The 21,038-nt window shown below is 45.0% G+C and overlaps 1 protein-coding gene and 1 long non-coding RNA gene across 2 annotated transcripts in view; one reads left to right on the top strand and one right to left on the bottom strand.

Annotated features, from left to right (window-relative positions):
- Positions 1–548: 548 nt before the first annotated feature.
- LOC310675272 overlaps positions 549–21,038 on the bottom strand; it is a 35,540-nt gene continuing 15,050 nt past the window's right edge. Inside the window, exons 2-3 of the long non-coding RNA XR_014510017.1 lie at positions 3,815–3,978; positions 549–859 (exon numbers count right to left, since the gene is read on the bottom strand). This is a non-coding gene — a long non-coding RNA (uncharacterized lncRNA). The remainder of the gene's footprint in view (positions 860–3,814; positions 3,979–21,038) is intronic.
- PLEK (pleckstrin) overlaps positions 1,035–21,038 on the top strand; it is a 30,666-nt gene continuing 10,662 nt past the window's right edge. The window contains exons 1-5 of the mRNA XM_083435450.1: positions 1,035–1,200; positions 10,463–10,618; positions 12,690–12,871; positions 16,524–16,615; positions 17,426–17,610. Of these exons, the coding sequence (XP_083291576.1) occupies positions 1,147–1,200; positions 10,463–10,618; positions 12,690–12,871; positions 16,524–16,615; positions 17,426–17,610 (669 nt within the window). The 5' untranslated portion in view covers positions 1,035–1,146. The remainder of the gene's footprint in view (positions 1,201–10,462; positions 10,619–12,689; positions 12,872–16,523; positions 16,616–17,425; positions 17,611–21,038) is intronic.

Here is a 21,038-nt window from a genome sequence, read left to right as displayed (position 1 = left end):
ACAAGTGAACAGCAGAGAACCTGTACGAGCAACGCTGACACCAAACCCTACATACATTAAGCAAAATAGAAACATCGCCACCCGACCCCACCCCAACCCATCTTCCCCCCCACTCCACCCCTTTTCCCCCTCTAATGTCTCAACAAATGAAACTGATTTGTAAAAATGTTACATGGAGAAAATACGAGAGACATTACACATACTTCTGTAAAACAATAAAATCTTTAATAATAATTAAAAAAATAACCTGGACCCAAGTTCATAGAATCATAGAATCATAGAGTTGGAAGAGACCACAAGGGCCATCGAGTCCAACCCCCTGCCAAGCAGGAAACACCATCAGAGCACTCCTGACATATGGTTGTCAAGCCTCTGCTTAAAGACCTCCAAAGAAGGAGACTCCACCACACTCCTTGGCAGCAAATTCCACTGTCGAACAGCTCTTACTGTCAGGAAGTTCTTCCTAATGTTTAGGTGGAATCTTCTTTCTTGTAGTTTGGATCCATTGCTCTGTGTTGTTAAGGACTTTCAACCTTGAACTCCACCTATCAGCATATGGGCAGGGGGAAAGCATGGCTTATAACCATTGCTATCCAAAGATGATGGATGGAACAGGCAACAGAGCTTGCTGACTAAACCTCAGTTGGTGACCAGAGTTATCCGGGGAGAATCCTACCTCAATATTCTTTATCCTAAACAAAGCTGAAACGATGTGTTGTGATACCATTGCTGCCGGGTCCTTAGGAGAACTTCATTGTTTTTGTCTGGGTCAAATATCCCAGGCTGCCACTCGACAAGAGCACCTCTTAAAATGTGTGCTCACTTAATTTAACAAGAGAAGCTCTGTTCTCTGAGACTTCTGGAAAAAGAAAATACATTGGTGGTTATTTCCCCCACCCAGTTTGTGCTAAGAGCTCAGTGTAAAGAATGTTATTATTAGTTTATACTGTATTTTTAAAAGTTCTTAACTTACCACGTACACATGATTCTGCATTTCCTTCTTCCGGAAGAGGAAATGAGCCTGCTTTCATGTGATTAACAAGCAGAGGGATTTGCGAAAGTGACAGCTGTATAAATGCAGCCGGCGAAACCTTTGCATTGTCAGATCTGTTTGAATTCTGCTGGAGCAGAAGGAGCAGCGCAGAGATGGAACCGGAGCGAGAACCGAGGCGTATCAGGGAAGGATACCTCGTCAAGAAGGTATGTGAGAACCATTTTGGACAAAAGCTGTGGGAGGGCAATGCTTGATCTGAGCAAACTGGAATGCCGAGTTCACCATGAACCTCAGAACCTCAGAACCTCAGAACCATGAACCTCAGCTTGTGAACCTCAGAGCTATGACTCTCAGGCAGAAGGACAGGGCACTTACGTAGAACGTAAAAGCCTTCGTTAATCTCGGTAATATTTATGTTTGAAATATAGAGTGCCTTTTGTTTTCTGTGAGCATGCGATGGCAAGCAGGGCAGGGGGACAGGACAGACATGCCTCTTCCACGATAGCTCGGTTGGTAGAGCATGAGACACTTCACCTCACGTGAAGTGAGGTTCAAGCCCCATGTTGGGCAAAAGATTCCTTCATTTCAGGGGGTTGGACTAGATGACCCTCGTGGTCCTTTCCAACGCTACAATTCTATGGTTCTATGTATGAAATTATGCCTGTTGTGGAGAAATTGGATAGAGAGACATCATAATCCAAGAAGATGGGTTAGCCAAAAAAGCTGGCATCAGCTGGTGAAGGGCAGGCTTTAAGTACAAATAATAAATATTTATTTGATGATGCTGGATGAGACCACAGAAGGCTGAACTTAAAGCAAGTGATCTTTCTCTCTAAACCAATGAGAATCCTCAGGGGTTATTGACACCCACATCCCACAACACAGGATTGATGGAATGTTTGATGGGTAGGAAAACCCTACAAGGAAATGCCCAGACCACAAGACCAACTAAGATGGCAAGGGAGGAACCAAAAGAGGCTTCTTGTGTGCTGATAAGGAACTTGCCAAAGCAGAAGCTTTTCTGTTGGGGAATTCTAAGTGCCACAAACAAGAACAAAAGAGTTGGCGCTTCATCTTTGCCTAAAGTTTATTTTGGACATTTATACCCTACTTTTCTGGGGCAATTCATAAGAATTAATGCCGAGGGCCTTCTGGCGGTTCCCTCGCTGTGAGAAGCCAAGTTACAGGGAACCAGGCAGAGGGCCTTCTTGGTAGTGGCACCCACCCTGTGAAATGCCCTCCCACCAGATGTCAAAGAGAAAAACAACTACTTTTAGAAGACATCTGAAGGCAGCCCTGTTTAGGGAAGCTTTTAATGTTTAATAGGTTTTTGTATTTTAGTGTTTTGTTGGAAGCTGCCCAGAGTGGCAGGGGAAGCCCAGCCAGATGGGCGGGGTATAAATAATAAATTCTTCTTCTTCTTCTTCTTCTTCTTCTTCTTCTTCTTCTTCTTCTTCTTCTTCTTCTTAAAAACAAACTTAACAAGAAAACAGCAGTGTCATAACACAGTGTTATAAACACCATTATCAACAGCAGACAAAAGACATATCAAAGGCTCAAATAAAAAAATGGCCACTGGGTTGAATTAGTCTTAAAAGCAGGAGAAGGCATGGGGCCTCTTTTCACAGGCTATTCCATAGTTTAGGTGCCACAACTGAAAAGACCTCTCTTTAGCTGGTGAAGGGAAAACCAGAAGGGCCTCAGAATCAAGCAGATTCATATGGAAGGGGGTGATTCATGAGATGTGCTGGTCTGAGGCCTCAGGTCTAGGGTAGAATGTGGCCCTCCTAGCATCTCTATCTGGCCCTTGGGACACTCTCCAGGCCACTGCCCTCAGCAGCCATGCTCCACATGCTTTTGCCTGACTGGAATGTGCTCTTTCCCTGCAATAATGCCTCTTGCTTGCCTGAATGAAGTTCTCTCTCTCTCTCTCTCTCTGTGTGTGTGTGTGTGTGTGTGTGTATACTTCTGACTTTTACATGGCTAGAATGTAGTCAGCTATATAATAATAATAATAATAATAATAATAATAATAATAATAATAATAAAATTTATTATTTGTACCCCGCCCATCTGGCTGAGTTTCCCCAGCCACTCTGGGCGGCTTCCACAGAGACCAAAAATACACTAAAATGTCACACATTAAAAGCTTCCCTGAACAGGGCTGCCTTAAGATGTCTTCTGAATGTCAGGTAGTTGTTTATCGCTTTGACATCTGATGGGAGGGTGTTCTACAGGGCGGGCGCCACTACCGAGAAGGCCCTCTGCCTGGTTCCCTGTAGCTTTGCTTCTCGCAATGAGGGAACCGCCAGAAGGCCCTTGGCGCTGGACCTCAGCGTCCGGGCAGAACGATGGGGGTGGAGACGCTCCTTACAAAGGTAAGAAATGAATTTAGGGAATACACAAAGCAAAACACAGCCATTCTTCCAGATTCACACTTCTCTGAATTTTGCCACTTCCCTAGCCAAGAAATATATGAGGGTTAAAGGTGGATAAAAATACATATAACAATAATATTAACATACAGAAATGCATTATATTCAGGGAGAGTGTTTTGCAAAAAATATATGTGTTAGTAATTCCACATACCAAAAAAAAATATTGTTTACTGGGAGAAATTAGCACTAAAATGTGAGCAAGTCTTCACGGGAATTTAGAAAGATAAATATTTGCACATTCCTGCAGAAATGACCTGAAGCTAAGTTGGAAAAATGAGATGCAAATGAACCCAAATCAATAGATCTATCTGGGGCTGGGTTATGACAACAGATGTGGGGAGGCTTTCTCATCTGGGGCGTGCTAGCCATGGGCTTGACTTACCAGCAGAATATATGTGGTACAGCTCTCAGGTTTCAGCAGGTGGGGCATCTGGGAGCAGCCGTTGTGTTTAGGCATGTGGTGTAACAGACTCAAGGGAAAGGAGAAGTGGTATTTTGGGGAAGTTGCCCAGAGGCCACACTTCTAGTTTTCTATCTCTTCCCCTCCTAAAAAAAGAAAAGAAAAGAAGTATTATTCATTTGAGAATAATATTCAGGGAGCTTCTGTCTTGGCTCTGTTCTTTGATTGATTGAAAGAGTCAGCAACAATGGGTTAAAACAAAAGCACATGGGGGGGGGGTTGTAGATGCAAAAGAGGCCAGGTCTCCTGCTTCTTTACTAATTGCATAGGAATTTCAGCAAGTGTAGCTCTGCGTCTATATAATTATTTAAGTTACAGGAGCTCTGTCCTCTTTTCCATCTGACTAACCTACTACGACCTTGAAAGATTAGAGAACTGGGCAAAAACAAACAAGATGACTTTTAACAGGGAAAAATGTAAAGTATTGCACTTGGGCAAAAAAAATGAGAGGCACAAAAACAAGATGGGTGACACCTGGCTTGAGAGCAGTACATGTGAAAAGGATCTAGGAGTCTTGGTTGACCACAAACTTGACATGAGCAGTGTGATGCGGCAGTGTGACGCGGCAGCTAAAAAAGCCAATGCAATTCTGGGCTGCATCAATAGGAGTATAGCATCTAGATCAAGGGAAGTAATAGTGCCACTGTATTCTGCTCTGGTCAGACCTCACCTGGAGTACTGTGTCCAGTTCTGGGCACCACAGTTCAAGAAGGACACTGACAAACTGGAACGTGTCCAGAGGAGGGCAACCAAAATGGTCAAAGGCCTGGAAACGATGCCTTATGAGGAATGGCTAAGGGACCTGGGCATGTTTAGCCTGGAGAAGAGGAGGTTAAGGGGTGATATGTTAGCCATGTTCAAATATATAAAAGGATGTCACATAGAGGAGGGAGAAAGGTTGTTTTCTGCTGCTCCAGAGAAGCGGACACGGAGCAATGGATCCAAAGTACAAGAAAGAAGATTCCACCTAGACATTAGGAAGAACTTCCTGACAGTAAGAGCTGTTCGACAGTGGAATTTGCTGCCAAGGAGTGTGGTGGAGTCTCCTTCTTTGGAGGTTGTTAAGCAGAGGCTTGACAACCATATGTCAGGAGTGCTCTGATGGTGTTTCCTGCTTGGCAGGGGGTTGGACTCGATGGTCCTTGTGGTCTCTTCCAACTCTATGATTCTATGATTCTATGATACACCACAGGAAATGAAACCAATCCCTCCCTCCCCTACATGAACTCAGTTTGGGTTCCAGGGCTTGGGGTTTCCAAAGCCAAACTTCTTCCAGCTGGCCTTAGAAATATTCCTGCAAGCTCCAGGCCTGCGTGCCAGGAAGAGAAAGCCCATGTCATTTGATTATCAGTTCTAGAGAGCACAGTTTGTCTCTCCTGTACATCACAACCTGTGAAGCCCTACAAGCTTTTCAGAAATGAAATCTCCCATTAATTATTTCCAAACCAGAGGCTACGAGTCTCTTTTAGGATGGTGCACTATGCGTATGAGGATAGAACTTTGGGAGCAATTCCGAAGTAGAGAGTAGCCACGATTTCAATGTAGAAAATCAGACTCTACATGAAATAGGACAACATTGCCATTATAAGCCGTAAGGTATCACAGAAGGCAGCAAAGATTCTCTGGCCTTCGTGCGCAAAGAACGGACATCCCATACATGTAAGAAGTCCTACAATCTTAGTATTGATCAATCTAGTTCAGTATGGTTGACACTGATCAGCAGCTCTCCACGACTTCAGTACTTTCCAGCCCTACCTGGACACCCCAGGGATCAAACAGGAAACCTCTTGTCTGCAAAGCATACTGTATGCTCTGAACTGCAACCCTTTCCCTTTCAAGGAATCCCTAACCAGGCCCAGCGCCAGCTTCCAGCACCCTCAGGCAGCAGCAGCTGATCAGACGCAGCATCATTTGAGTCACTGTGGGAGATCTGAAATGGCTGCTGCCTTGCCTTGGTCATGGTGCTGCCGCTGAAGCAAAAAGCTTTGTTGTTGTTTAGTCGTTCAGTCGTGTCCGACTCTTCATGACCCCATGGACCAGAGCACGCCAGGCACTCCTGTCTTCCACTGCCACCCGCAGTTTGGTCAGATTCATGTTTGTAGCTTCAAGAACACTGTCTAACCATTTCGTCCTCTGTCGTCCCCTTCTCCTTGTGCCCTCCATCTTTCCCAGCATCAGGGTCTTTTCCAGGGAGTCTTCTCTTCTCATGAGGTGGCCAAAGTATTGGAGCCTCAGCTTCATGATCTGTCCTTCCAGTGAGCACTCAGGGCTGATTTCCTTAAGAATGGATGCATTTGATCTTCTTGCAGTCCATGGGACTCTCAAGAGTTTCCTCCAGCACCATAATTCAAAAGCATCAATTCTTCGGCGATCAGCCTTCTTTATGGTCCAGCTCTCACTTCCATACATCACTACTGGGAAAACCATAGCTTTTACTATATGGGCCTTTGTTGGCAAGGTGATGTCTCTACTTTTTAAAATTTTGTCTAGGTTTGTCATTGCTTTCCTCCCAAGAAGCAGGCGTCTCTTAATTTCGTGGCTGCTGTCACCATCTGCAGTGATCATGGAGCCCAAGAAAGTAAAATCTCTCACTGCAAAAAGCTGCCTGTCAGCTAATATAAACTGCTTTGCCAAAATGTGCCTCCAAATCTCCAGATGTCCCTGACCCTAACCAGGACCGGCCTAGTGGTTTGCATTGCGAAGCCTTACAGTATGAATAGGTAACAACAGCAAGCTACGGAGAAAGCAATTAACGGTATACAATGGACCTCTGAAGCTATAACCCTATACAGTGGTACCTCAGGTTAAGTACTTAATTCGTTCCGGAGGTCCGTTCTTAACCTGAAACTGTTCTTAATCTGAGGTACCACTTTAGCTAATGGGGCCTCCTGCTGCCGCTGCACTGCTGCTGTGCTATTTCTGTTCTCATCCTGAAGCAAAGTTCTTAACCCGAGGTACTATTTCTGGGTTAGCGGAGTCTAAAGCGTACGTAACCTGAAGTGTATGTAACCCGAGGTATGACTGTACTGAGTTACTTGGGACTCAAGAAAGCTCAGTGTAAGTCCGTGGGCTGTAAATCTGAGTGTGTGACCAGGGGACAGAATCTCAAACCCTGGGTTGAATTCAGCCTCTCTACTAGTCCTCAGAATTGCACTACATGTCACAAACAGCATACATATTGTAACGAAAGAGAATGCTTCCCGCTTTCACACGGGACAGCACCTTGTGGTTTTCTCAACTTCTTCAGTTGAGAAGTGCTGGGGAAACTACATGATTTCCCTGTTAAGTTTTGCTTCTTAATCTCATGTGAGTACAATTATGTGACCATAACTGTACTGTGGTGAGGGCAAGGCACTCTGTGCTGCTCTGAAGCACTTTCTTGAATGGTTATGTCTCATGTTTCAGGGCGTTGCCCTGCCACTGAAAAGGGATTCTGGGCTCAACTTTTACCGTGAGCACAGCAACAAGAAGAGCCCTTTGTTTGCTTGTTTTCAAAAACTTTTTATTGGTTTTCACAACATTATAAACAAACAAACGCATAAGACAAACAAACATAAATCATAGCCTTATTGAAAATCACTCTTATTAACATTGTTAAGTGACTTCCTCACTTCCCCTTGGTTGAATTTCATTGCATGTCCTTTTAACGGTTTTCCAAATTGCAGTTCTTACAAAATTTAACTTAGACATTAACATCCTTAGATCTTCATATTATGAAATTAAACATATTAATTCATCACTTAACATAAATAAAATCCTAAGCCAATTAAGAATCTGCAAGCTGTTTTCAGTTAATTTAACTTAACATATTTAACTAAGTAATCATTAAATTTTGTCCATTTTTCCTGATACTCCTCCTCCTTCTGGTCACGGACTCTTCCATTTAGGTCGGCTAGCTCCGAGAAATCCATCATCTTCATCTGCCATTCTTCTATCTTTGGTAATTCTTGGGCTTTCCACTTTTTAGCTAACAAAATACGAGCAGCAGTTGTGGCAGACAAAAATAATTTAACATCTTTCTTGGGCAATTCCAAACCTGTTATTCCAATAAGAAAGGCCTCTGGTTTCTAACAAGCAGAGCCCTTTGTGTTAACATAACTCCTTCTATCCAAAGCGACTTTCCTTTTCTTTTTCTTTCTAATGTGTTTTTATTAAAAGTGCCTGCCGTCTCTCTGTTTCCAATCTCAGAGTCCTTCATGCAGGTCAGTTATATTCAGTGTGACATTACTGTCCAATGTCAATGAGCAGTCATCATTCAAAGGCAGTCGTGCTGGTCCCTGAGCCTTATAGCGCCCTCTCTGGCCCTTCCGCTTCTCTCTCCTTTCTGCCTCCCATCCCATCCCCTGGAGCAACCTTGACCTGAGCAAGCAATGACATCCTTCTGTGGTGTGTACAGAGCTTCTGAACTGAGCCAACATTATGCCTTCAAACCACGATTGAATCAAATAATTCAGAAACCCCTGTATGGGCAGCAATTAATTAAAGCTTTGTGGGTCTGGTTTTAGAGACCTCTTCTTTTCAACTGCTTTATGTTGTAGTGCAATCCTGCTGGCCACTACTTACAGGTACACAATAGATCATATATATGTTATTTTCCTAATCACAAACTACCAGCCTCTGTCGAATAATCAGGGACATCTTGTTTTTAAAACCCTGTCCTAAAGCCATACAGCTGAACATGCCTGCTTTCTTAATAGATCGGTATGTTAGTTTTTGCTTCTTGGAGAAACCTCAAAACAGCCAGTATAGTGTGAGAATTAAGTAACCAAGCTAGTTGCTTCACACTTTATACAGAACTGCGAAATTGCAAGTCACCACTAAACGCTGTTCTAACCTAACCGCTGTTCCATAATGCTCAGCACTCCTTTCCCCTTAACCCCCTGCTCCCCTATTATTTTTCAGACTACCGCAGAGATCACATGGCATTTGATACAAAAATTATATTGTCTAAGGTGTTTGTATATCGGGTCAGTCAAATTCCTCTCCCAGCTCTAGGAATAAGCACAATTTACTTAGTTACCGTATTTTTCGCTCTATAAGATGCACCAGACCACAAGACGCACCTAGTTTTTGGAGGAGGAAAACAAGAAAAAAAATATTCTGAATCTCAGAAGCCAGAACAGCAAGAGGGATCGCTGCGCAGTGAAAGCAGCAATTCCTCTTGCTGTTCTGGCTTCTGGGATAGCGGCACAGCCTGCATTCGCTCCATAAGACGCACACACATTTCCCCTTACTTTTTAGGAGGGAAAAAGTGAGTCTTATAGAGCAAAAAATACGGTATTTAATTTCCATCTTGCTCTTCTTCCCAGAGGAGCCCAGTGCAGCAAACATCAAAATTTTTAAGAGTAAGGCATTCTTCCAGAATGGCAGCTGAAAAAAGGAGGAGAGGACTTCTGCAGGAACCCAAACCTCTATTGTGTCTGTGCCTGCTGTATACTCCCTTTCATTTCATTAAAAGGTGGAATACACACCTAAGGGCAGATCAGCCCCATATATTCAAAGCGCATTTGATGTACTTTTAAAGCATCAGCGTTAAAGGTCAGCGTTTTGATTTGGATTTTGGCATCAGTGTCAGCCCTTGTGAAAAGATAAGTGCCCAATGGTTCCCAAGCAGTTATCTTTTCACAAGGGCTGACATTGATGCTGAAATCCAGCATCGCCTGAGCTCTGCGAGTGCAGCTTTCTCCTGATTGAAGTGCACAGTGTTTGAGGTCCGGGACATTCGCAGGGAAACCAAAATGCTTGTTTCCAAAGCAATTGTACTACAACCTTACTGCATGCTTGTGAAACATGGACCGCTTATAAACGCCATCTCCGACTCCTTGAAAGTATCCATCAATGGTGTCTCCAAAAAATTTTACATATCACTTGGGAAGACAGGTGAACTAATACCAGTGTACTGGAAAATGCAAAGATCACCAGTGTTGAAGCAATGATTCTTTCAACATCAACTTTGTTGGACTGGTCATGTTGTTCAGATGCCTGATTATCGTCTTCCAAAGCAACTACTCTATTCTGAACTTAAAAATGGAAAGCGTAATGCTGGTGGTCAACAAAAGTGGGTTAAAGACTCTCTCAAGGCAAATCTTTAAAAAATGTAGTATAAACAATTGGAAAACACTGGTATGCGAGCCAATTGGAGAACAGCCTTTATCAAAGGTGTTTTGCTCAAACTCAGGATGAAAGGGAGGAAGACATGTTGTGTAAGGGTGTGTGGATCCAGAATTGGCCTCCACAGTCACTTACGGACTCACTGTTAAAACCATGTTCATGGAGGACCATCTTACTCGGATATGAGTGATTGCCAAAGAAGAAGAAGCTTGGGAACCATTGGGTTCCACGACAGAAGAAAGGAACAATCTAAATGTATGGGTGGGGAAATGAATAAATAACCCTAATACTGTATGTTACATTGTTTTTAGAATCTCCTTGTGTCTTTGGGGATTGATAGGTGCTTGACATGTTTTGGGTAAATAAGGATTTATTTAGATGCAACTTCATGAAAAATGCTTTCATTGGCATTGTCACAGGATGCATAGGTAATTTTGCCTTAAACTTGTTTGCATACAGGGTAGCATGTTTAACACCTGGAAACCCATGTGGGTAGTCTTGTTAGAAGACGGAATTGAATACTTTAAGAAGAAGACAGACAACAGCCCTAAAGGAATGATTCCTCTGAAGGGAAGCACCTTCACAAGTCCCTGCCAGGATTTTGGTAAAAGAATGGTGAGTATGCATGTCTTCTGAAGTTACACTGAAGAAAGCAGGCAGGAAGGTGGGGGGTTTAAGCTATGGATTAGGTTGTTTCCACTGTAGTTAAGATATTGTCAGATCTTGCTGGCTGCATAAGCTGATACTAGCCTTCCTGGTGTTTAGAGAGGATGTCATGCAAATTCAGCCCAGCAAAATGCTAAGACAGGGTGGGGAACCGGACGATGTTGGACTCAAACACCTATCAGCTTCAGCCAGCTCGGCCAACGGTCAGGGATGATGGGAGCTGTAGTCCACCAACACTTGGAAAGCTGTTGGCCTTCCCCAGCCCTGTTCTAAGAAAACAATGCTGGTTGTTTTCTTTCTAAGGATAGACTCAGGGCTTATTCCGTTTGCCCTGCCTCTTTCCCCTGGGGTAACCCAGTCAAAACAAGTAGCCTTTGGGTTTTTCATGGATTGCTGTTCCAGTTTTGTGGTGGGACAATGGCAAAATCACTTGGACCTGTGTCTAGAAAGATGGGGAAAGCAGAAAACCAAAGCATGGGATGGGCGGAAGGGTGGATGAGCCCTTGCTTGACAGATTTTTATTGTTATGGGAATTTATATGAAACAGAGTTGTTAAGGTCCAGCATGCATCTCGACTATACTTCGACAGTGCAGTTCTTCACACAGATAAAGAACTGGGGACTATTGATATTGTGGTGAGACAGCTTCTCTGTCTCCGAAAAACTCACATATCTGAGTAAGGGGCAGTAGGAATTGTTGGCTGGAACTAAAGCTCTTGAGTTAGGAGGAACATCAGTCTGACCCTGTAACTGTTGCTGAAAGAAATGGGACCATTTCTTTCTAAATCAATATGTACAAGATCAGACTGTGCTAGTCTTCCAAGACTGGGGCAAATTGATTCAGTGTTTCCACCCTGGAACACTGTAGTAGTCTGAGTCCTCGGTGCCTTTCTCAGATATCCGTCTGGCCAGAGATGTCAGAAAGATGATTAGACCACTGCAGTTTTCCAGAAAGGGCAACATGAGAGCAATAGTTTAAAATAGTTTAAAATACTTTGGAAAGCATGCATGTGATCCCAAGTCCCTTTCAGTTCAAACGGTTGTATCCAACTTAGAACAAACCCATTAAAATGAATGAACCTAACCAAGTCATTTCCATTAACTTCAATGGGTCTACTCTGAGCACTCCTTGGATACAACCCTATTTTCTTCAATAGTGTGTGGATTGTGCTAATTCCCTAGCCTAAGATAAATTAGATACCCAGATTTTGCTATGTTGTGTCTTTGTGTATAAACAATAAATCAGCATGAATGTTTCCTGGTTATTTCTGTAGTGCATGATCAAACCAAGGTTGCAGGTTTGATGGGACAGCTGCATATTCCTGCAATATAGGGGGTTAGAGATGGTCCTAAGAGTTCTTTCCAACTCTACAATTCTATGATTCTAAGAGCAGATAATGGTGTAAAAATTCTATTCTGTTCCATACTACTTTACAGTTCCTTCCCAGCTTGCCCAGTTTAAGCAGTTCATACTGCTGTATTTAGGCTGCAGTTCTATACATACTAAGGGACGCGGGTGGCACTGTGGGTTAAACCACAGAGCCTAGGACTTGCAGATCAGAAGGTTGGCAGTTCGAATCCCCGCAACGGGGTGCGCTCCCGTTGCTCGGTCCCAGCTCCTGCCAACCTAGCAGTTCGAAAGCACGTCAAAGTGCAAGTAGATAAGTAGGGTCCCTTTACCTCTACACATACTTACCTGGGCATATGCGCCATTGATCTTGGTGGGAATTACTTCTGAGTAGGCGAGAGCATGCTTGTTCTGTTTGTTGCTTGTTAATATAAGCTGTGCTACCAAATATATGTAACCTGCACACACACTGTACCTTTAGAGCACATTATTTCTCTCAAAGAATTCTGAGCATTGTAATTTGCCTTTCAGAGAGTTATAATTCCAAGCAGCACTTAGCAAACCGCAGTGCCCAGAATTCTTTGAAGGGGAAAATGGGCTTTAAAGGTCTAGTGTGCATGCAGCCCTTATGCACTGGACAAGTGTAAATCATTATGAAATGGTTCTCTTCTAGTTTGTCATGAAGCTCACTACTGCCAAGCAACAGGACCACTTCTTCCAAGCCTCTCATCTCGAGGACAGAGATGTCTGGGTGAAAGACATCAAGAAGGCCATTAAGTGCATCGCGGGAGGGCAACGATTTTCTAGGAAATCCACAAGGAAGTCTATTAAGCTTCCAACCACCATCAACCTGGGGTTTGTTAAAATTGTTTGTTGTTGTTGTTTAGTTATTCAGTCGTGTCCGACTCTTCGTGACCCCATGGACCAGAGCACGCCAGGCACTCCTGTCTTCCACTGCCACCCGCAGTTTGGTCAGATTCATGTTTGTATGGATAGGTTTGATCTTCTTGCAGTCCATGGGACTCTCAAGAGTCTCCTCCAGCACCATAATTCAAAAGTGTCAATTGTTAAAATAGACTTCTTCAAATATTAATTTAAAAGGCAGGAACATATTCTCTTGTTTACTTAGGGGCTAATTACACATATGGGACGCGGGTGGCGGTGTGGGTTAAACCACAGAGCCTAGGACTTGCCGATCAGAAGGTCGGCAGTTCAAATCCCCGCGATGGGGTGAGCTCCCGTTGCTCTGTTCCTGCTCCTGCCAACCTAGCAGTTTGAAAGCATGTCAAAGTGCAAGTAGATAAATAGGTACTGCTCCGGCGGGAAGGTAAATGGCGTTTCTGTGCACTGCTCTGGTTCGCCAGAAGTGGCTTAGTCATGCTGGCCACATGACCCGGAAGCTGTATGCCGGCTCCCTCGGCCAATAAAGTGAGATGAATGCCGCAATCCCAGAGTCGTCCGCGACTGGACCCAATGGTCAGGGGTCCCTTTACCTTTAATTACACATAAATGTGATACTATGGTTTCAAAAAAGAAAAGAAAAGCAGCCTTGAGAGATGGAAATTTGGGCTGGAGAAGTGATGGGGAGGTAGAGGAGTGTGTTATCCTTTCCCCAGCTCTCTCCCACCCCCCTCAGTCGCATATCCCAGTTGTTTATCCTCCAATGGAGCCTGAAAAAAATACATATTAAAATTGTGAGTAGAGAAAGGATTAAACACACACACACACATCCTCTTCTCCAAATTCCCATCTCTCAAAGCTGCTTTTTATTTATTTAAAGGATATATGTGTGTGGAGCTATTTTAACGGCATTCACACTTGGGTTGTAGTAATCTGGTTTAATTGAGTCATCATTTATTGGTTTTATTGAGTCATCATTTCTTTGCTTTCCTGTGGCAGTAGCTGGTGGGCAGATATATAGGCACCAGGCATTGTTATAAAGCGAAGCTTTGTTTCCCCTATTCCTAAAACGCACAAGAAACTCAGAACCTGGCTAGAACAAAGCACCGAGATTACAAAAGTTTAAAATATTAATTGACAGAAGAGGAAGTTGGGTTTTTTTTGTTTCCAAGTCCACTTGCAATTTGACTTTCACTTAGATTCAGTTAGGATAGGAACATAAAGAGCCCTGCTAGCTCAGTCCAAAGGCCTATTTATAGCCCAGCATCCTGTTCTTACAGTGGCCAAGTAGATATGTGTTGAAAACCCACAAGCAGGACATGAGTAGACCAACACTCTTCCCCACTTGTGGTTCTCAGCAGCTGGCAGTTAGAGCCATCCTGCCTCTGAAAGGGGAAATAGGTGCTATGAATTTGTCTAACATCTTTGTAAAGCCACCATCCAAGTTGGTGGCCACCACAACATTCTGTAGAAGCGGAAAGTCCAGTCTTTGAGGGAAGCAGATTTATTGTGCAAGAGCTCCAAATCAACTTTAATTGTGCAACTTGAATTTGCTGGAATGTGATTGAATCCCACCTGAAAACAGGGAACAGCCTGGAAGCAGCCTGTGTTTAGACTTATGTCTGTGTGATTATCACAACTGTGTTGTTGTTGTTTAGTCGTTTAGTCATGTACGACTCTTCATGACCCCCATAGACCAGAGCACACCAGGCACTCCTGTCTTCCACTGCCTCCCGCACTTTGGTCAAACTCATGCCTTCGAAAACACTATCCAACTATCTCATCCTCTGTCGTCCCCTTCTCCTTGTGCCCTCCATCTTTCCCAACATCAGGGTCTTTTCCAGGGAGTCTTCTCTTCTCATGAGGTGGCCAAAGTATTGGAGCCTCAGCTTCAGGATCTGTCCTTCCAGTGAGCACTCAGGGCTGATTTCCTTCAGAATGGATAGGTTTGATCTTCTTGCAGTCCATGGGACTCTCAAGAGTCTCCTCCAGCACCATAATTCAAAAGCATCAATTCTTCGGCTACCAGCCTTCTTTATGGTCCAGCTCTCACTTCCATACATCACTACTGGGAAAACCATAGCTTTAAATATACGGACCTTTGCTGGCAAGGTGATGTCTCTGCTTTTTAAGATGCTGTCTAGGTTTGACATTGCTTTCCTCCCAAGAAGCATGGACAAAAGCTTTCATAGAAAGGCCACTTATTAGTTGTCTAAGTTATAAAAGCATGAGGTGAGCCTCCTTAAAGGATGTAGGGCTTTTCCTATGCCTGTCTAAGGCAGGGGTAGGCAACCTAAGGCCCATGAGCCACAAACAGCCCACGGGGGTCATTTAACTGGCCCATGAGCCACCTGCTCAGTGAGACCCCGTCTGCTATGCTAAACCGGCACAGTGTGGCGCTGGGACTCGCTTCTGTGGTGCTGGAAATCACGTCTGCGCATGCACAGATGCCGAAAATCACATCTGCACAGATGCAGATGCCGGAAATAACGTCTGCGCAGATGCTGGAAATCGCGGGCGCATGCTCATGCGCACACAGTCCAGCCCACGGAGAGATCTCCGCCGGAGTAACTGGCCCAGGTGAGGGAAACCTTGCTGACCACCCCTGGCCTAAGGCATCTTTCCCCCTGTCTGCTACATTGTCAAGTGGGTCTGGTAATTGCCTTGTAAATATGCTTTGTACTGCTGGCTGGGTGAGTGGTGAAGCAAGCCCATCGCCACTCCAGAAGAAGAAGAAGAAGAAGAAGAAGAAGAAGAAGAAGAAGAAGAAGAAGAAGAGGAGTTTGGATTTGATATCCCGCTTTATCACTACCCGAAGGAGTCTCAAAGTGGCTCACAATCTCCTTTTCCCTTCCTCCCCCACAACAAACACTCTGTGAGGTGAGTGGGGCTGAGAGACTTCAGAGAAGTGTGACTGGCCCAAGGTCACCCAGCAGCTGCATGTGGAGGAGCGGGGAAGCGAACCCGGTTCCCCAGATTACGAGTCTACCGCTCTTAACCACTACACCACACATTGGACTCAAACCATATGCTTAAGTGATGATTCGGGTTTGACCAAATAAGGTAGAAGGAAATGCCTTCTCGCCGGTCAGGCTAATGGTCCATTAACACGATACCAGCTACCCTGACTGTCAAAAGCTCCCAGACAGGTGTTGCTTTCTCAGCCCTAGATGACAGAGTCTTCCTATTACCCAGAAAATATGTGCTCCACTATGAGTTATCTGCAGTCACTGGCGGAGGAAGGGGGCGCAGGGGGGGGGGTGGTCCGCCCCGGGTGTCATCCCTGAAGGGGGGGTGACATCACCCCTGCCCCCCTGGGACAGCATGTGCCAGAGCAGCTAGCTCTGCCTCTGACTGCAGTGAGTGGCCTCATGAAAATGGTGCTTTTAAAACAGCCATCTTGGATGCCCCTACACGATGTGCTCTATTTTGGTTTGTTCATCTGTATAGAAGCTCCCCACAGAACACATCTGATTCTATAATTAGGGGGTCATTAAGGACTGGAGTTTGCAGAGTCCCTTTGATGCATTTGCAGAAGTAATTTAAACCCCAAAGAGCCAAATCGAACATTATTTCCTAATTCTTCCTCACTTCTCTCACTGCACAGTGAACTGTATCTCTCAATGAAAGACCCTGACAAAGGGATCCGAGAAATGAAGCTGGAAAAGGACAAGAAAATTTTCAACCACTGCTTTACAGGTAAAGAGCTCTTATTTTTCCCTTTCAAAAAATGCTCCGTTGAGTAAAACTGGTGCTATAAAATGGAGTCGCGACAGGAAGCAGTTTGACTGGAAGAAAATGTCAGTTGCCATTCCAAAATAGTTGAACCTGCCAGTTCCTGAGAAAAATGTCCTATAGATATTGGACAGAATGTGGCAGCATTTAGAGGGAAATTGTTTCTTGTAGACAGAATATGAAAACCGCATGGTCAAGGCTTTCCGATAAAGTGGGCTTGAGTTTTGAAAGCTAATACAACAGCAAATTTATTAGTCTTTAATATAGACTGGACACAGCCCTAAATACTTCATATAATTTACCGTATTTTTCGCTCTATAGGACGCACCAGACCACAAGACGCACCTAGTTTTTGGAGGAGGAGAACAAGAAAAAAAATATTCTGAATCTCAGAAGCCAGAACAGCAAGAGGGATCGCTGCGCAGCGAAAGCAGCGATCCCTCTTGCTGTTCTGGCTTCTGGGATAGCTGCGCAGCCTGCATTCGCTCCATAAGACGCACACACATTCCCCCTTACTTTTTAGGAGGGAGAAAGTGAGTCTTATAGAGCAAAAAATATGGCACATATTCACTGGCAATTGGAATATTTGGCAGAGCCTGGCCCAAGCCAAGCCCAGATATAGTCACCGCTGCCTTCATATTTCCAAACTGTAATCGCAATTTGAATTTAATTGAGAACACGTCTCTTTGATGTGCTTAACTACTTGCAGTCTGCAGTACTTCATTTTGTGCCTGCCTGCTCACAGACCTTGTTGGTTCATTTCCTTGCCCTTAGGCACTTGTGTAGTTGATTGGCTCCTGTCAAACAACTCTATCCGGAATCGCCAAGAGGGTCAAATGTTGGCATCTGCCCTGTTGAATGAAGGTTATTTTCAGCCTGCTGGAGATATATCCAAGAGTGCACTTGAGGGCCTGTCAGAAACTTCTTTCCTTGACCACGAAGATGCCTATTATTATTTTGTAAGTAGCAATGCATGACACTTCTTTGTGGGATTGCTGGAGGTGGGGCAGCTCGGGAACCCTAGAAAACATAGCTTTTCAGACTGGCTGCAATAGGAGGGTCTCATCTAACGCAGTCTTTGTGGGTAGGTGTATACTGTATATATGTGCATGTGTGTTGAAATATATGTCCATGTATATTTCCTGGTGGGACACGGGTGGCGCTGTGGGTTAAACCACAGAGCCTAGGACTTGCCGATCAGAAGGTCGGCGGTTTCAATCCCCACTACGGGGTGAGCTCCTGTTGCTCGGTCCCAGCTCCTGCCAACCTAGCAGTTCGAAAGCATGTCAAAGTGCAAGTAGATAAATAGATACCACTCCAGCGGGAAGGTAAATGGTGTTTCCGTGCACTGCTCTGGTATGCCAGAAGCAGCTTCGTCATGCTGGCCACATGACCCGGAAGCTGTACGCCGGCTCCCTCAGCCAATAAAGCGAGATGAGCACCTCAACCCCAGAGTCGGCCACAACTGGACCTAATAGTTAGGGGTCCCTACACTTAGGGGTACTACACTTGGACTCCCCATTGACTTTTTTCTCAGGGCGTATACTGCTTAATACAGTTTAACCACTTTCACTACTGCAGTTGGTGAGATCAGAGCTGAAAGGTGGTCTATTAGGTGCAAACATCTTCAAATATTGATGCTACCTGATTGGCCCCCAAAGTTTCATGATTCATCTAATTTTACCTTCAACCAGAATCCTTCCTTCTGTTTTTAAAGTGGATGTGTTATGCAGTAACAAGGATTGACTTTTGACTGTTACAGGATTGCAGCATTGGTTTTCCCCCCAGCTGCCACAATTTTTTTAATACAATGTCTTGGATACTTATATTTAAATCTCTGCTTCCCAGCCTTTAATTTATTGCAAAGCACTTGGGAGGAAGAATGACTTGGCATCCCTCTGCGTCAGCAGAAACAACAGAGCAAGCCAGTGTTCCTTCGAAAGCTAGTGACTGTGAATCACTGAAGTGCAAGAGCTGGCCTCAGTTAGCTGTCATTTCAGAGGAATCTGCCTTGTCTTCTTCTGTAAATGTATTCTATTGACATCTTTGTGGGTATTTTTTCCTATCCTAAGAGGGTTAATTGTAAATATATGACTCCAACCATTTCCACAGGCCTTCTGGAAACACAGGGTTGAATTCAGTGAAGTTCTACTCAGGGTAAACCCATTGAGGTTAATGGGCTGAAGTTAGTCATGTCCATTTATTTGAAGGGTTCTACGCTGAGTATAACTAATATTGGATATTATGAGTGGGAATCAACAGACTTGCTGCATGCATAGAATGTGGTCTGCTCATGCAATGGGCCTCCCCAGTGTCAGGGACTGGCTGGATCAGGAGAAGTGGTGGAGGCTGCCAGCCCAAGAGGATGACAACTTAGAGTAAGGTTACCAGATTTTTCTCATATAATCCAGGGATACTTTTTTTTTAAAGAGAGAAAAAAAGTTATTTTATTTTTTTTAAAAAAGAAGGAATATCCTTCCTCTGGGCCCCGGTCTGCTCCTTTGGAGCACTAGCTGAGTAGGCTCAGGTCGGGCTTGGGCTCAGCGTGTCCTTGCCCTCCCAGTGCTCTCCTACCTCTCCTCCTAAGCGGTGGCGGCGGTGGCAGTGGCATGGCAAGGTCAGGGCTCCCCTCTTTTTTCTCCTTCCTTTTTCTCTCTCTTCCTTCTCCTTCTCCTCTCCTCCTTCTCCCTGCATCAGCTCCGGGGTTTTCCTGGCGCCGGAGTGCTGCTGGGCAGTCAGCCAGGTAGCCGGGCGCTCTCGCTCCCAGCTCGATTTGGGTCACGGGGGGGGGGGTGTCTGTGGTTCCCCCTTGGCAGCGGCAGTCTCAGCAGCTCAGAGCCAGCCTGGTAGCACGGTTGGCTCTTGCTGGCTTCAGGAGCTGCTCGCTGCCGTGGCGCCCTCCATTTTGCCTCGCCGGAAGTCCCCATATGTATGATGTGTCTTGTGCCATTGAACCAATCACGCAACATTCATTCCCTACTAATAAATCTACAACACTTAAAATATAAATCCAGGGACATTAAATGAAATCCAGGGACGGATTTTGTCTGGGGACAGATTTGTAAATCCAGGGACTGTCCCTGGGAAACAGGGACGTCTGGTAACCATAACTTAGAGCCCAGAGCCTGGGGGGGGGGGTGGACTGAGGAGCAGTCAGCAGAAGGGATGAGCTGGGAACTGATAGAAGCAGGAGACCTCAGAGATCAAGGGTGCAGAGACAGTCCCAGTCCTACAGACACTCTTCCCCCTCTGACCCCTCGCTCCAGGAAGGTCCTATGCCAGACAGGCTCACCCCCTCAACACAGCCTTCCTCTGCTTGGGAGGAGCCCAGAGTGAGAGGATAGAGGGGAGGAGCATACCTAGGGTTTAGTTTCAGCAATGCCTTCATTGAGTTAAGATGAAACAGGGACATTGATGTATTGTTGGTAAGTCGTTGTTTTGCTAATAATAAGCTAATTTCATTCCGTGCCTTCTGTGTCTACCCTGTGGATGACCTGGTTCCTTGACAGCTCCTTGACACCCATCCTCTCCTCCCCCCGCCTCTAATCTGCTCTGGAAAGTAAGGGGAGCCCTCAGAACAGGTTGGGTGGGTGTGAGTGAATGGGGGCAAGACAGAGGGGAAAGTCCCATTGCACGAGTAGACCTCATTCCCCATGTGCACACTCTACTTAGGACTACAATGAATTCTATAAAACCAGACCTTCGATTTGGTACATCCATCCTAGTGAGTTTGAGGTTCTACTTTTATCACTAAATGGAGCTTGTGGGGGTGGAAGTGGGAATGAACCCTCTCTTTCCCCTCTTACTTCCCCCTGTTCTACTGCTTGAAGACTTTTGGTATTGGAGTTTGTGGTGTGGATTTAAGCAATGAATCCATCCCCTGTGTGATTCACTTCATGACAAAAGTGCTTTATAAGCAGTGCACAACTGTTTGTTGTTGTTTAGTCATTTAGTCGTGTCCGACTCTTCGTGACCCCATGGACCAGAGCATGCCAGGCACACCTGTCTTCCACTGCCTCCTGCACTTTGGTCAAACTCATGCTGGTAGCTTTGAGAACACTGTCCAACCATCTCGTCCTCTGTCGTCCCCTTCTCCTTGTGCCCTCCATCTTTCCCAACATCAGGGCCTTTTCCAGGGAGTCTTCTCTCATGAGGTGGCCAAAGTACTGGAGCCTCAGCTTCAGGATCTGTCCTTCCAGTGAGCATTCAGGGCTGATTTCCTTCAGAATGGATCGGTTTGATCTTCTTGCAGTCCCTGGGACTCTCAAGAGTCTCCTCCAGCACCATAATTCGAAAGCATAAATTCTTCGGCGATCAGCCTTCTTTATGGTCCAGCTCTCACTTCCACAACTAGTTTGGCCTTCAGACTGGCCTTCTCAGTCTTCTG

This window comes from Podarcis tiliguerta (genome assembly GCF_965153285.1).
Source record: "Podarcis tiliguerta genome assembly, chromosome: 3".
Lineage (NCBI taxonomy): Eukaryota > Metazoa > Chordata > Lepidosauria > Squamata > Lacertidae > Podarcis > Podarcis tiliguerta.
This window is presented reverse-complemented; position numbering and strand designations above follow the sequence as displayed.